A 17,463-nucleotide genomic window follows, 5' to 3' on the forward strand; every position below is an offset into this window, starting at 1 on the left:
ATACAGCCGTGGTAAGAAGAAACATTTAGTTGTAGGGTTATTGCTGTCGGAAGAGCTAGTGACCTAGCTGTGCATACTTCACTCTGTTTCGCATTTCTTTGTGAAATGCTAACCTGGCGCAAATAGACTTACGGTCCTTTGACTGTGTGTAACCTCTCTCGGCAGGTCCGGTGTTGGCGTGACGGGTGCCAAGCAGACCATGTTCTACGCCGAGGTGTCGGACGAGAACTGTGTGGGTGAGGGCGGCGGCGAGCCACAGGAGGGCGAATTGATCGAGGTGGTGAAGGTACCCCTCCACGAGGCCATGACCTTTGCCTATGATGAGAGCATCCCCAAGACCATGGGCGTCATCTTCAGTTTCATCTGGTTCCACAACAACATGTCGCCCAAGTACAAGATCTCCACCAACGTTTAACCCACCCAACACCTGTCCCCTTCCCTGCCCCCTTCAGCCTGAGGTGGAAGTTGCAGTTAACCACAGATCTGGGATCAATGACCCTAACCCCTAGGCCTAATCTATACAATTAGGGGATGGAGAAAAAAATCTGACCCTTTGTCAGTGGTTAGAGATAACTTCAATCTACTCCCAATCCCTTCGCCTTTGCCCGTATCCATATAAGTTGGCCCCAGGGGGACTGTTTTTTTTTCTCGTTACTAACTGTTATTTTTCAGAGGTTTGTCTCATTCTTTTTTTTTTACGTGGTCTTTAGTACTTTTCCTCTAAAACTTGCCATATGCTGGTGGCCAGCAGCACTTTTTGTTGTTAGTTTTCACTGTAAATGTATTACCTTTTCCTCACTGAGAGGTCCAGGGTGCAATTTCACGAAGATGGCTACATGATAGTGCTCTCGTTTGGAGCTGCTTGTCTACCGTTGATTGAATCATGTTCCAGGAATGCAAAAATGTTGTTGCTTAGTCAGCGCCAGGGCTTATTACATACAAGGGCCGTTGCTGAGTCTGTTCGATTACTGCAGCTGGTTCAGGTGCGCCTTGCTTATTTTCTCCACAATCTACTCAGCCTCGAAGCCAGTGTTTCCCAGTCTTGGAGCGGTGCCGATTTTATCCTAGCCCAGCACTAACAATCCTGATTCCACTAATTAGTATGGCTTCATGGTCAGGTGAGTTGTTGCTGGGCTAAAACACAAATCTGCTCACCTTTTGGATCCACCAGGACCGGGATTGGGAAACACTTCTCTAAGCAATACTTGATATCTGGTAGTTTGCTCATGGTTTGATTTTAAAACAAACATTTCAGTTAGCAGAGGTGATTAGATAAGTTGTAAGCATTGCATTGAGTCCAGGGGTGTCACAGTAGTGTGTGCTCCTATGAGGTCCCATTAAGTTGTACGTTCGAAAGAGGCTTCTTTTAACTACCACGGGAATATGACCTACCTCTACAATGGGGAGATTTATTACAGTAACTAATGTTGTCACTATTCTAGCATCACAATACTCAGAATCACAATACTCGAAAGTATTGTAATATCATGATACTTCTGAGTATCATGATACTGAGCATTTTGATAACACTAGTAACCACTATATCATTAATTGGGAAATTGTGAGGACAATTTCTCTCACAATTATACCTGCATGTTAGCAGGAAGGCTTCACTGATATTGGCCGAGATCAAGAGCGTTATGTATATCTCAGACTGTGTTTTTGAGCAGGGTCAATGGGAGTTTTGTTTTAGGAAACTGAAAACCTAGCTTGTAACATGTAGGAGGAAGTTTAGCATGCTACTTGTCCCAGCTTCCTGGAACAGCACCCGGAGCCCTTAGTGTGTTTTGTGATCCCCCTTGTTGTTTTGAACCTGACGGCAGGGGCGGAAGAGTTTTGTTGATACCAGCACCGTCTGTGAGGCTTGAAGTAAAATGGTTGCACTTTTTAACCTGTGAATCTGAGAGACATGGCCCAACAGTTAGACAGACCCCTCTTTTCCCTATGCCTGTTTTGGCCAGACCTCTTCAAAACACCCCCATTTCCACAGAAATCAACAACAGCAGCTATCCAAGTTTATGGTGGTTTGAAACTAGGGTTGCAATACAGGTTTTCACAGGTTTTTCAGATATCCCGGTTGGAGGATTCCCAGCTGGAGGATTCCCTCCTTGATGATTCCCTTCAGTTTTACTGGAAATCCTCCAACTGGGATTTCAGAAAAACCTAAGAACTCTGGGAATGGTTCTGGGATTTGCAACCCTATTTCTGACAGATAGCGCTTAAGACAACAATCAATCTCAAAAGCACTTGCTTAACATCTCAGGTCCAGACGGTTTCCCCCCTTGACAAGGTAACATTCAGGGATCACCATTGTGCACCGTCTTAGCCATATACTTTTTAACCATTGTGTATGGTGGTGATGTAGTGACATTTCTATATAGTTTGCAAATATTATGACCTGTTAAAGTCCTAAATGGTGAATTGACACATCTTCTCATGAAAAACCTTTCTTTTGGCAACATATTAGTGTGTGGATTCATGGCCCCTTCCACAATAAGTTGTTAAAAATCGATGAAGCGGTGGTGATATAAGGATCAAAACCAAATAGTTAGCGGTTATAATTCAATTTCAGAACGATTGAAGATAAACTATTGGCTTAAATAAGTATCTTTGCTTCCTAACCGAAGGCTTAACAGCAAGGTCTAGTAGTTGGTAGAATAAGGAAACAGCAAGTGTCACTTTCAAATGTACAGCTAGCTATCTAGTTTAACTTTGAACACAAGCTTAAGCTTTATCTGAATTGGCCTGTAATTGCATTCCGGGTGTCATCATTCCATAGCCAGGTAGGTCTTAACTTAGCAGTTGATGTAACATCAAAATATTATACATGAACTTTGTTTACATTTGTGAAGACTGGCTTGGTTTCCCAGAGTTGTAAAAGAAGCCAGTTGTTACATTTGGTTGGGGGCAATTCCATGGTGACGGATAACTCAGATTTTTACTTTCAAATGTATACTTAACAAAAACCATTGATTTCAAAGTTTAACACAACTCTATGCATGAGGACTACTTTAAACAATTTCCACTGAACATTTTACAAAAACACATTTAGAGGAAGAACTGTGTAGGTAAAAATTTTGGTAACCGAGTAAAACTGAGGGAGATTTTACTGTAATTATTTTACCAAACTTTAATCTGCAGTTTTTCCTTTTTTTTACGTACTGTGTAATTTATTCAAAGCAGTCATTGTGCATAGAGTTTTATGGTTTGTTACTTTGATATCAATAGTTTTTGTTTGGCATACATTGCAAGGTGAAAAATCTGAGACTCAGCGTAATTCTGTCACCATAGAATTGCCGTTATCTGATTTCTTCTCAGACAGAGAACCAGTTTAACACCAGAAAATAACGTATTTTTTTGCCCAGCCAGCTGGTTTGATGGTCCAACTGTTACAAGCCACAGTTTATCTTTCGAATGAACAATTAATCTGTAAGGCTCTTACTGCACTGTTACATCAAACATACATTTCCTGACAGATTTGAGATGCAACTAATACACTCTAGTCCACTGCTGTTCGCCGTGTGAGTAGCACAGCTGTTGTTCGGACTCACTATTTGTGGGGAAATCAGAGTAAAGCCCAGGTATATCACGTTGAAACGAGTGACCTCTATAATAATGGTGTGTGGATAGATGGAGTATGTCAGTAATGATGATGCTGTTAGATAGCAAGGTAAACTGTTAAATCGTTTTAACCAGGCTTGTTTGCCTTACCATAACATTGAAAAGGGAGGGGGGGGGGGGCTTGATCAAAGTCCTATTGACCTCAAAAGGACTGGACTGCGGTCTTCCATAGCCAAGGTGGGCCCTTTCACCTGAGCATGTAGTTTTCCCAAATTATTCTTCCTCCCTCTATTTGGAATAATTTGTCAATCAAGTATCAGGATTGCATGGTTTTTGCTGGAATGGCTAGAATTTATTTTACAGAGAAAAAAAAGATGACCCTATACTCATGCTAGTCAGCTTGATAGTTTTACAGTTTATACAAATAGAACAGACACATTTTTCTTTACTCTTTCGCTCTTGAAGGCTTTAACATGTATGAGTTTTGTCCTTCCTTTGCGCCGCTGATTGAATCATGGTAAATATTTACAAGGTAAAATTGGGTTAGGCGTTGAAGGCTAAAAGTGTTATCAGGGAACTATTGTAACTTAGTTGTCTTAACCATTACTGTTTCTCCCGTAAAGATGGAGTCCACTGTATGGGAAACAATGTCCGCCACTGTCCCCTCCATGGACGTTGTTATTGTTTGTTGCTTAAGTGGAGGTGAGGAGCGTTGCCCCAACGTGGTTTTAAAAAAATGCAGTACATATTCTGATGTTCTATCGTGCGTGCAATGATGTCCGGAGGGGAAAACAGTGTTCGTTGTTTGCAGTGACTTCTTGTTGTTGTAATATCAAAAAACTGATATGACTGTTTAACCATTAAGGAGCCCAGCTTTAAATCTATAACCCCAGACTTGAACACACTGTCCCCTCTGCCTTTGTTCCTATGAGACAATCTTTTATTTGATGTCTGCCTTCATTCAAATCCAGATAGGTTAGATTTTGGTAGATTCATTGACCATGCATTGTCCCTGCTAAGACAAAATCTTAACTGAGAACTCCACCAAAAGTTGTTGTTGGCGCTTACCTCCTACCTTTTGGATGGTCTTGATTTGTACAGCTGTAACTCATATGTGTTTTAAGGACTAATACTCTGTATAAGTTTACATAGCAGTACATTGGTGCCTTATGTCATAAGGTATCAAACCCTTTCACTGGCCCAATCTGTAATTTTAACAGCCTAGTCACTTTGTTTGGAAAAGTGAGGGATCGGGCTTCGAAGTAACCCCTCTGAAATTCATAGACTGACCTACAGATGCAAGGAGCGACAGTCAGTGAGAGCAACATGATCATTTAAAGGAGATATTTTGTAGCTATGCATTGTTTACGACAAAGATGATACATCATGGAGTAATACAATTGTATATTTGGGGCTATGATGGAGTAAGACCGTTGTACCAAGTTGGGTACATATCATTAATCAAAGTTACCATTGAAAGACAGAACATACAGATTGCGCCTTTAACTGAAACCTATAAGCCATCAACAGTTTTTTGGTGAAGAGTCCAAATTTCTTAAAAACATTGCCAGCACTGATGGTCTCTCAATCATGTCAATGCTGGATACTACCATAACATCATGCGGCGATTATACCTCCATCACCGTGTGGCAAGTAGGCATGTCACACTGCATCATTGTAGCGCATACAGCATCGATGGCCTATGTGAAGAAGAAAAACAACTAAAAAAATAATAATCTGCATTTCGCGCGTGCTGGCATGCACGTAAGGCACTAACATATCAAACGTTCCATGAATATCGGAAGTGTCCATTTCAGTGGAGTTCTCTTTGGGATAGAATGCATCTTATATCTCCCTTTCAATACATACTTGTTTGATACCACTTTTTGGGGTACTCTGTCTTGATATTGCAACTCTTTTTTTTTTTTTTTTTTCGGTACCTTTCTGAGAGCATGGAATATTGTTTTGTGATTGATGAGAGCAAGACAAAAAATACATTTATTTTTCATTTTTTGACAATTCAAATGCTTGACGAATATTTTCAGTATCCATTGCAAGCAACGAGGTTGTGACTATCAGTTATTGCTTATGTTCTCAAGAAAGGGTGTTTAAATTGTAGTTTCTATTTAACGCCCCGGATTTATTTTAGTTTATGCATTTATTGTCGGTTATACTGCAAAGCAATTTGTTCAATTGTGAATTTTTTTGTGTGTCTTACACGGAATTAGTGTTTTCTTTGAATTTCTTCTCTGAGAAAGGATATGGACAAAGTTAAGTGTCAATGTTTCTTATCAGAGTTTTTCTGCTTTATTTGGAGTGAATTCATTGTGGTCCGTGTTTGAGTAATATTTCATGTTTTATATGTTTAACTTGATTTCGTAATGGTTCTTTTTCAAATATTTCACAATTTAAAAAAAACCTACTTATGGCACTTGGTGCAAATATATATATTTAAATATTATATTTTGCATGTGCACTAACTGTTTCATTGAACTGCATTAAGTGTAAATAAAAGAGGGTTGATGCCTAAATCATGTTTTTTTTTTCAATTGTCCTTTAATTTCTCTGGCTAACTATATGAGACCTTCAAGAGAACTCTTTCCCACAACTCTTTACAAAAGTAACATGCACTTGAAGCAAACTGTAAAAAAACAATCCCACACAACATCCTTCCACCCGCATATTGCTAAACAGGGAAGCCAGCAAACGTGAATTACATGAGTGTATGTTGTAACTAGAGTATGGTAGAGGATGACATGAGTATCTCTGATTAAAAAAAAAAAATTCAACCACCAGGACCAAGGCACTGCTATATTAATCGTGGTGGAATGTTAAATGGAACGGAATATTCTAAACTTAAGGGGTGTGTTTTTTAAATTTATTTGACCTTTATTTAACTAAGCAAGTCAGTTAAGAACAAATTTGTATTTTCAATGACTGCCTAGGAACAGTGGGTTAGCTGCCTTTTCAGGGGCAGAACGACAGACCTTGTCAGCTCAGGGGTTTGAACTTGCAACCTTCCAGTTACTAGTCCAACGCTCTAACCACTAAGCTACCCTGCCACGTTGGTTTTCCTTGTTTTTTAAATTTAATGATCAATAACCAGAGCACCTTAAATCTACATTTTGCAAATTTACTATTGTACCCTATAGCACATCACATCCTTCTTTTTGATAAACACAAAAAGGTGTGTTTTTTTGCCCCATTTCCACACCCAAGGAGGGAGAAGTGATAGAAGGTCCAGTAGGAGACAGGTGCTCTGATCAGGTGAATTTTCTTTCTCACTCCTTGGCTCTTGAATGCTCACATAGATTCATACAATACTGAATTGCACACTGTGTCTTAATTCAAACAGAGGGCTAGCCGATTCCTCGTGTGTGTGTGTGTGTGTGTGTGTGTGTGTGTGTGTGTGTGTGTGGGGGGGGGGGAGGGGAGGGGAAGTGTAGTAATGTGCTCTTGGTTGCTCAAATGTCAAATGCTAAATATTTGACACCAGTGAAGTGTAATTGTCATGGCAATATTTGTGTTGGTATTTTCTTTTGAAGGTGGCATAGTAATCATGAGACAGTCATGCATACACTTTTGAGGAGAGTGGACTCGATTAGGGTGGGGGGGGTAGTACAAGTGAACGCATCAGCAAACCAAGTGCAACCTTTCTGCAACCTTTCTGCCCTCACGGCAACTGCACGTTACAAGTCTAACAACAACCGTTGGGTCTGGGGTAAGAGGTAGAGATTAGTTATGGTGTCGTAAATGTTGGACAGTCCTCTCCGTTTTGACAATTACATTGAACTTTATTCCAGTTCTATATTGGGGAAACTAGTGATTTTGTATTGCATACAGCAACAACAAGTTTAACGTAATTCTGAAAACGAAGAGGAATGCCCAACTCTGCTGCAGCTCCCCGTAATGACCACTTCTCAGTGGTACAAGGCACTTCTCAGTCAGGGTTTGGATTATCGAAGTGTAGCTACATTGTCCTTCGTATTAAATCAGTGGTCTTAGTCGTCACTGGATTCTGAATGTCTTAAAAGTGCAATCGAATCTTTCTATTTTTTGGCATTTCCATTACTAAGGGGTTATCCCAATCTCTTCTTCCGGAAGTGTGCACTTGTTCACTACTCCACAAATGTGAACGCATTGGTATAGGCACAGGCTAGAGGGAGTTTCCATATTTCCTTTGACATCCATAAAGGGAAGTGAATAAGTGCAGGGAGACAATATATTATTGTGACGCAACCAAGTGTTCGATATAGAGAAGGGCTGAATGCAGGTCTTATAGCATCTCAAAATGCCCCTATCTGTGTGGACAATAACATATAAGCACGGTGAGTGCCTAGTGAAAGTCTTTACAATTTGCTGCCTTAAAATTAAATTCCATTGTTTTCCCCTGCAGATCTCTTGGCACAACTTGGTTTCTTGGCATAACTTGAGTCGATGGTCAGGGGGCCGGAACATAATTACAAATCATTTGTAGACTGCAAATGGGGGTAAATTGAGCCGCCTTGGGATAAGTGGGGGATGTTGTCCTGTGATGGTGCTGGTAAGTAAAAGTTGAATTCATGGAATAAGGGTGTGGTATATTGTATATCTTATATGTATGCCTACATTCAGATATACAGTATATTTATTTTGTTCAATATCATTCACCCTTCCATTTCATGACCAGTTGTCTGGGACAGGGAGGGATGTTGTTTTGATGTGCCAACATCGAAACAAGTTTTCTGCATTTGAGGCCAATAAATCCATAAAACTAGTCCACAAGTTTAAACTCCATGGCATCAGATAAGACCTTATGTTCCTCTGCTACTCTATCATAGCCTCTTTTAAAACCAGGTACTTTTCCTTTTTGCCAATGTACATCTTCAGTGTCATTCAGTCTATTTGTTCATCCCTTGCTGCTCCTTAAATGGACTCCTTCCCTTCACTCACTTCCTTGGCTGCTCTCTCTCTAGAACCTCAAGGGAGGCTAGACCCCTGCTTGTTTTATGTTTGTATACAAAGGGCATGATGTCTGCTCTGTAAAAAAAATGCACTTTCACTTCATATGCATGACACATTGCAAAAATACTATGCATAAAACTGATCTAACAGTGGAGGCTGCTGGGGGAATGGCTCATAAAAATGGCCTGAATGTAGCAAATGGAATGGCATCAAACACCTGGAAACCATGTATTTGATACCATTCCAGTTATGCAGCTCCACAAGCCCGTTCTCCACAATTAAGGTGCCACCAACCTCCTGTGCTATCTAATCATCGTTTGTATGGGGTATGGTGGCCATTGGCTCAACTTACCCCAAGGCAAACATTTTGACTATATTAGCCCACACAGCTACAAGGATGCACTTTCATGCTGATATGAAGCACTCTTTCTAAATATTTGGTCACATGATTCATTTTGTGCATGGTTTCCTACTCCACAAACAAAGTCAAAGGCTCTGTCGAATCAATGGAGAAATTTCAGACAGTCACACAAAGGAACGCCAAACCCTGGTCGCGCACTGGCCACCATCCGAGCACGTCCCAGAGGGGGGAAAGTTGAAATGCAAGTCCCACTTTTTAGCCCCCGCTAATGAAATAATAATTACCCCCCCCCAACCTCTTTCTCCCACCATGCACTTTGTGTTGCCAGTGTGGAAAGATAAATACATTGTGGTCCCGACACTTTCATGTTGAAATTGGACACCGGGCCGTAACAGGCCTCCTTACTGTGTTTGTCCCAGATGGGCCATCTGTGGTGGCGGTGGCCATAGCAGGCACGTTCCCTCCTCATTCTGGGTGAACTTCGAGGTGCAACCAAGCCAGCCTCTTTGAAGTGAAGCGCTGCTTTGTGTCCACCTCTGGAATTATGAGGCTGGGAGGACAAAAGGCATGGCATGAGCGACAACCAATATGATTCCAGCACACTACAATGTCCACCTGTATGCAAATGAGATCCTCGGCCAGTGAGAGGAGAAGCAACTGGAGAAGCCTGGTAAACTTAGTATGTTGGCGCCAACCCCAAGAGGAACCTGTTGGCTCAGGGGTGAAGTTTCCTCTAGGATCAGCTTCCCGCCCCTCCCCAAATCCTAACCTTAACCATGAGTGTGGGAAATGCAAAACCGATCCCAGATCAGTGTTTGGGGAAAGTTCACCCTAAACCGGGGATCATCAATTAGATTCAGGGGGACCATTTTTTTTGTGGTCAGGGGGCTGGAACATAATTACAAATAATTTGTAGACTGTAAATTGACCGCAAGAAGCCAAAATATATATATTTGACAAAAACATTTCAAACCTTGCTTAAATTTGTATATGATCACATACACCAGACAGTTAATAACTTCCATCACCCTGTTCACGAAAGTGGATCACTCCTGCAGTTTCCATATTTCCTTTGACATCCATAAAGGGAAGTGAATAAGTGCAGGGATACAATATATTATTGTGACACAACCAAGTGTTCGTCATAGAGAAGGGCTGAATGCATGTCTTATAGCATCTCAAAATGTCCCTATCTGTGTGGACAATAACATATAAGCGCGTCTGTCGTTTAGACAGACCTATTTATCCAAGGTGTGAATAAGCATTTCACACCTTATACAGACGTGAATAAGCATTTTTGTATGTCCCAAAAAAGACAAAAGTACAAAATAAAATCACCAGTTGGGGAACCCTGCCCTACATCAAAAACTCATTGGAGTGAGATGAGGCAGTTTAGGATTCAGTTCTGTTTCTGAATACATTGCAGAAAGTTAAAATGTTACCCGTCTTATTCTTTAAATCCTGATTTGGATATATTTTCATGTTCCATGTGGATTTAAAATTATATGGATTTTGTTGGATTGACACAATTCTTCACATTGGATCAAAATACCTGCTCCATGCTTTTACTATCAAGAAAATCCAACAAATTTGTATTTTTTTGTTGTTGTATTTTTCATCCCTTTTTTCCTCCCCAATTTCGTGGTATCCAATTGGTAGTAGTTACAGTCTTGTCTCATCGCTGCAACTCCCGTACGGACTCGGGAGAGGCGAAGGTCAAGAGCCATGCGTCCTCCGAAACACAACCCAACCAAGCCGCACTGCTTCTTGACACAATGCCCATCCAACCCGGAAGCCAGCTGCACCAATGTGTCGGAGGAAACACTGTACACCTGGCAACCGTGTCAGTGTGCACTGTGCCCGGCCCGCCACAGGAGTCGCTAATGTGCGATGAGACAAGGATATCCCTGCCGGCCAAACCCTCCCTAACCCGGACGATGCTGGGCCAATTATGCGCCTCCCCATGGGCCTCCCGGTCGCGGCCGGCTGCGACAGAGCCTGGGCTCGAACTCAGAATCTCTAGTGACACAGCTAGCACTGCCATAGACCACTGCCACACTCGGGAGGCCAAAATCCAACAAATTCTTGCTTCTTAATTTTTGTCTGCCACAAAAAGATTTGAGCAATAGTTGCACTAAAATTAGAGACGACCATGACTGCCTGTATTCCAGAGCACATATATTATCTTCTCCGCTGCCCAGGGTTCAAATAGTGTTTGTTTACTTTTTAAATGCTTTGAGCTTTGATTCAGCCTGCCTGGAGTGCCAGACGAGCAGGGTTGCACTCTTGGCACTATTTCCCTGGTTCAATCACGCCAGCCAAGTTCAATCAAGCTCAGCTTACGTATTTAAAAGAAAACAAATACTATTTCACTACTGTCTGTCAGATACCGAACACAATATACCAGATGGATACCCACTTTTATTACAAATGCTGATATGGTGTCGGACCAGAACCAACTCTTTAACGCTGACATCATGTTTGATGACAAGGATTACCTGGCTTCTGATTTTGAATCTGGCAGAGCTTGGTTGACCTCGCAACCCCTATCTGGTACCTAGGGGTCTTTCATGCTTATCCCCTGCTGTGACGGCTCGTGGGCCCAAGTAAACCGTGCCTCACATGTTTCCTGTGTCCGTCCTAGTTAGGGTGATCACATTTAAAATACCCAAATGCTGGACAATAGGATGATTTTGCGGAACAGTGTAGTTTACATTTTTGGCAGAAGATCTCAACAACGATTGGAGAAGTGTTTAACATCACCAGTACCACATTCTTATGATATACTGTACATTTCCTTCAGAAAGTATTCACACCCCTTGACCTTTTACACATTTATTGCATTATAGCCTGAATTTTAAGTTAATTAAATTGAGATTGTGTCACAGGCCTACACACAATACTCCATAATGTGAAATTAGATTTTTTTTTGTTATGCATTTTTACAAATGAATTAAAAATGAAAAGCTGAAATGTCTTGAGTCAATAAGTATTCAACACCTTAATTATGGCAAGCGTAAATAAGTTCATGAGTAAAGATTTGCTTAAAAAGTCACATAAGTTGCATGGACTCACTCACTCTGTGTGCAATAATAGCGTTTGATATTTGACTGACTATCTCATCTCTGTACCCCACACATACAATTATCTGTAAGGTCCCTCAGTCGAGCAGTGAATTTCAAACACCGACTCAACAACAGAGACCAGAGAGGTTTTCGAAATGCCTCGCAAAGAAGGTCACCTATTGGTAGATGGGTAAATAAAAAAGCAGACATTGAGCATGGTGAAGTTATTAATTACACTTTGGAGGGTGTATCAATACACCCAGTCACTACAAAGATACAGGCGTCCTTCCTAACTCAGTTGCCAGAGAGGAAGGAAACCGCTTAGGGATTTCGCCATGAGAAAAATGTTTTATTTATTTTAATTTGACATTTATTTAACCAGGTAGGCCAGTTGAGAACAAGTTCTCATTTACAACTGCGTCCTGGCCAAGGTAAAGCAAAGCAGTGCGACAAAAAACAACAACACAGAGTTACACGTGGAATTTTTTAATTTGACCTTTATTTAACTAGGCAAGTCAGTTAAGAAAAAATTATTATTTTCAATGACTGCCTAGGAACAGTGGGTTAACTGCCTGTTCAGGGGCAGAACGACAGATTTGTACCTTGTCAGCTCAGGGATTGGAACTCGCAACCTTCCGGTTACTAGTCCAACGCTCTAACCACTAGGCTACCCTGCCGCCCCAAATGTACAGTCAATAACACAATAGCAAAATCTATATACAGTGTGTGCAATGGTGACTTTAAAACTGTTGTAGAGATGAATGAGAACATTGTCATTTAGGTTAGTATTGTGGAGTAACTACATAGTGAAAAAAGGAAGCTTGTACAGAATGAAAAATATTCCAAAACATGCATCCTGTTTGCAATAAGGCACTAAAATTTGGCAAAGAAATTAACTTTATGTCCTGACTACAAAGCGTTATGTTTGAGGCAAATCCAACACATCACAGAGTACCACTCTTCATATTTTCAAGCATGGTGGTAGCTGCATCATGTTATGTGTATGCTTGTCATCAGCAAGGACTAGGGAGTTTTTTTAATAAAAAGAAACGGAATAGAACGAAGCACCGGCACAATCTTAGAGGAAAACTTGGTTCAGTCTGCTTTCCAACAGACACTGGGAGCCAAATTCACATTTCAGCAGGACAATAACCTAAAACACAAAGCCAAATATACACTGGAGTTGCTTACCAAGATGACATTGAATGTTCTTCAGTGGCCTAGTTAAAGTTTTGACTTAAATTGGCAAAGAAATCTATGGAAAAACCTGAAAATGGCTGCTTAGCAATGATCAACAACCAACTTGACAGAGCTTAAAGGTTTTTGGAAAGAATAATGTGCATATATTGTACAATCCAGGTGTGCAAATCTCTTAGAGACTTACCCAGAAAGACTCTCAGGCTGTAATCGCTGCCAATGGTGATTCTAACTGGTATTGACTCAGGGGCGTGAATGCTTATGTAAATGAGAGACTTCTGCGTTTAATTTTCATTAAATTTGCAAATATTTCTAAGAACATGGTTTCACTTTGTCATTGTGGAGTATTGTGTGCAGATGGGTGAGAAGATAATAGATTTAATCAATTGTGAATTCAGGCTGTAACACAACAAAATGTGAAATAAGTCAAGGGGTATAAATACTTTTTGAAGGCATCGTATATCTTGTCATAAGCGCAACGTGATTGCAAAAGAGACAATTATCTTCAAATGAATGTGAAGTTTGAGTGAAATATGGGACAGATCAACTTAGTGGTGCTTTAATGTTGATAAAATGTGGGATGGTTTTGTTGGGGGACACAGGACAAAGGCCCAAAATGCGTGACTGTCCCGCACAATCTGGGACATGTGGTCACCCGAGTCCTATTATGGAGGAAGCGAGGGAAAGGAGGAGGGTGCATGGAAAAAAAGCATTCACTTATCATGGGATCCTGGGCCAAAGAGGTCTGTATGGTAACAACGTATAGGACCTGCAAACTCAGATGCTGCAACACTTCCCGCTAGGAAAAAACTGGTTGAATCAACATTGTTTCCATTTAATTTCAACCCCCAAAAATCTTTGTGATGACATTGAGTCAACCTGAAAAACTGATTGGATTTGCAAAAAAGTAATCAATTTAATGGCATTTTGTGTTTTTTTTCCACCCAACTTTTAACCTAAATTCAATGAAACTGTGAAATGTTTTTTTGATTTCACATTGAATTCATGTTAGTTGAAAACTCAACCAAATGTAAATCAAAATGAATGTTGAACTGACGTCAGTGCCCAGTGGGTTCCCTTTACCATGCATTGGTTATTGGTTTTTGTGAAGTCTTTATCTAGGCATTTTTATGCAAAGTGATTTGTCGATTTGTTTCCACATAATCCAACTGTAATGTAGTCAATTTCAAACACACCCATTATTTCAGTTCTGTTCTTCTGCATGCCTCCATGAACCATTTTTGAACTTCAGAGAGGATGTGAGGGTTCGCGACCGATTCAAAACAAAGTCAAGAGGAAGACAGGAGTAGTCGCCGCTTTTAGATCGTCGCGGGATAGGATATCCTACGTGAGCAAATGTATTTTTCTGATTTCAGGGAGGCAGCCAAAACATACCTAAGCAGTTTATTTCACTCTGTTCTCAGTCCTAGGGCTTTGGTCTCGAATAGTTCATTTGCAGAATGAATATTCTTGCCCTCTGGAAACCCTTTTTGGACAAAAATTAGGACCTTAGCAGTGTTAGGTTGAGAGAAACTGGGACCAAAATTATACATAGCACACATATGTTATTTGGTACCAGCCCACATACAGTATGTCATGACAACATATAATGTTGGATTTTCATTGATAGTTTTCATAATTTTCATTCACTTACTCTTCAATGTAAAATATTTTTTTCTCCCAAGTAATATTTGCCAGTATGTTCAGCCTATTATTTAATTCCATTATTTTACGTTTAGATTTGTGTGTATTGTTATGAATTGTTAGATACTACTGCACTGTTGGAGCTAGGAACACAAGAATTCCGCTACACCCGCAATAACATCTGCTAAATATGTGTATGTGACCTATAAAACTTCATTTGATTTGATTACTTGCCGAAAAATGTATGTTGGTGGATCCGGTTGTGTGTTCCACATAATGGAGGAATCATGTACGTTCTATACATTAAGTTTATATCTAGTGAAAAGGAAAAGTGGTATGACTGACCAGCAAACCCTTGTTGAATTAACTAATGAGTTAGTGTCAGGGTTATAAATTGGCTTGACATCCCTTTAGTCACTCCCTTCTATCTGTGACATCTTACTAGATGAGCCCAAAAGCCAACCAAATCCACCTGGATCAGAAAGCCTATTCTCGCTTAGTCTGAGAATCTGACTGCTTTGCTCTATTCCATTTCAGCCCCATGCTACGCTTAACAAACATTAAATCGTCTGCTATGTAGTGCGTTGGCAACCATATTTAAAAATGCCTAAGGGGTTCTTGGGTATGAGCATTGTAAAATAGCTGAATATTTTTCTTCAACTCAGTGGCCTTGTGGTTAGTGTTTGGCCTGACATTGGAAGGTTGGGAGTTCCAACCCCAGTTGAGTTATACCAAAGACTAAAAATGGAACCTGATGCCTCTGCTCAGCACTCAGGGGATTTACTTGTACATCAAGATGCCTCATACTACAGAAACAGAATTGGAACACAGGACTTATCTGAAAAGTCTGGTAAATGGGATATAAAGAACCTTGCGTTCACCTATCCAGTCACATGTAGAACAGAAATCACTGTAAGGGAGGAAGGAAGGTAGGATGAATAATATCTAAAGTACTGGAACTGGCCTCAATCTTAGACCCCTTTAGAGCAAAGCATGGAACATGCCCCATCCAGCAGTAACCACTAGTCCCTGCCCCCTATATAGGCACTTGGTGTAATCTGAAAGTAATTGAATGTATACATTGGCTTAAGAATATCAGTAGCATAAGGTTGGTATTCCATTGACATTGTAAAGCACCTCAGAGTAGGAGTGCTTTAGGATCAGGTCCCCCCTGTCCATGTAATCATATACATGGGTGGGTTGACAACGTCACCAACGTGTGCCTCACCAACAATTTCACAACCGCCCTCCCCCACCCTCTTTCCTCAATGATTCAAGATAAAAGAGAGTCGAAGCAAGAGGTCATACATTCAGGCAGGGGTGCTCTCTCAAATCTCAAAGGAAGAACCCATGAAAAATGGATGAGGAGATAAATCCACTTTACCCCCCAACCCTGGGAGGGAGGTCTACAACCCCCCCCCCACAGTGCCCAACACCCCTCCTCCTCCAGCCCCCACCCCAACCTCATAATCCTATTCTTCACCACTACCCCCCACCCACCTCATCTACACACACTTCCACCAGTGAGCCAATGCTGCTGCTGGGGCTATCTGGGCACTTATTTGCATCCCTATCTGATGACATGATGCCGCTGGACTGGTGAAAGGAGAGGGTCGTGCCCGGCGGGTGAGGGGGAAGCCTTGTCTGGCACACACACAGCCTTTGTCAATCGTCTTCACGTTCATACACACATGTGCATGCAAACACACACACACACACTATCTCTCTCTCTCACACACACTCCAGGCTCCCTTTGAGGTGCTCGATAAGATGCTTGTGTGACTGAATGCAGACTGATGGTGGGGTGTTGAGAAACTTGTGCTATGACTCCTCTGTAGGAAGTGGTCACCTAAAAGGATGTCAGGATTTCTCAAGCTATGAGTGGATTGTTTGGCAAAGTGCCAGAACAAGCAATGGATGTCAATGACGTTTGCTGAAGGAGGGCCTTTATTGCTTATTTCCTGTCGGACAAAAAATTGGAGGCTTTCCTTAAGTAACTCAATATTACGAAGTCACAAGTAACACACAGTATACTGCAAAAATTGAAGCACATTATCCACACTGGTAGCCTAATGCGCCGATATACGGAAGAGGGCGCTCTCAACTACATTAATTAAGCAAAGCCCACCGTCTGTGTGGGTCAATTTATGCTGTGATAAATCGATAACCTCGTTATTTTAAGCTATTTTAAAAACCCATTTAAAGCCCATGCTTAGAGTAAAGTTAAATCAATGTTGTGGGCTATTTGCCGAAAATGTTAATTCACACAAGACTTTCATTCGACATTTGAAAAGGGAACTTAGATTCACAACAATTAGTCTAGTGCAAACAAATTGCATATTACCCGCTGTAAATTGGCTGTGAGCGGCGGAATTAAGACGTAGGCCAACCCTGATAATACAATTGCAAACCTACAACCAAAACCACGGTGGGCACATTATCCTGTATTTTGATATATTTCTCAAATGTTGTATTTAAATAACCTGTAACCTGATAGACATAGCCTATTACACAATACAATGTCCAATAGGTCTGTCTATGCGGTTTCTCAGTTCTCATTTACCCAAGCCATGTAATTCAAGGTTTTTGGAAATACTCCGCCCCCAGTGCCTTTGGTTGGCTCAGGGACGGCTCTTGCCAATTGCAAGAATTCGGATTTGTGAGTGGTTTGTTGAACTGCCAATCAAAAAT

The 17,463-nt window shown here is 41.0% G+C and overlaps 1 protein-coding gene across 1 annotated transcript in view; it reads left to right on the forward strand.

Moving 5' to 3' along the window:
- nudt14 (nudix (nucleoside diphosphate linked moiety X)-type motif 14) overlaps positions 1 to 6,097 on the forward strand; it is an 89,522-nt gene extending 83,425 nt beyond the window's left edge. The window contains exon 6 of the mRNA XM_046291791.1: positions 166 to 6,097. Coding sequence (XP_046147747.1) covers positions 166 to 415 — 250 coding nt within the window. The 3' untranslated portion in view covers positions 416 to 6,097. The remainder of the gene's footprint in view (positions 1 to 165) is intronic.
- Positions 6,098 to 17,463: the final 11,366 nt, after the last annotated feature.

This window comes from Oncorhynchus gorbuscha, linkage group LG12 (assembly GCF_021184085.1).
Source record: "Oncorhynchus gorbuscha isolate QuinsamMale2020 ecotype Even-year linkage group LG12, OgorEven_v1.0, whole genome shotgun sequence".
In the NCBI taxonomy this organism is placed as follows: Eukaryota; Metazoa; Chordata; class Actinopteri; order Salmoniformes; family Salmonidae; genus Oncorhynchus; species Oncorhynchus gorbuscha.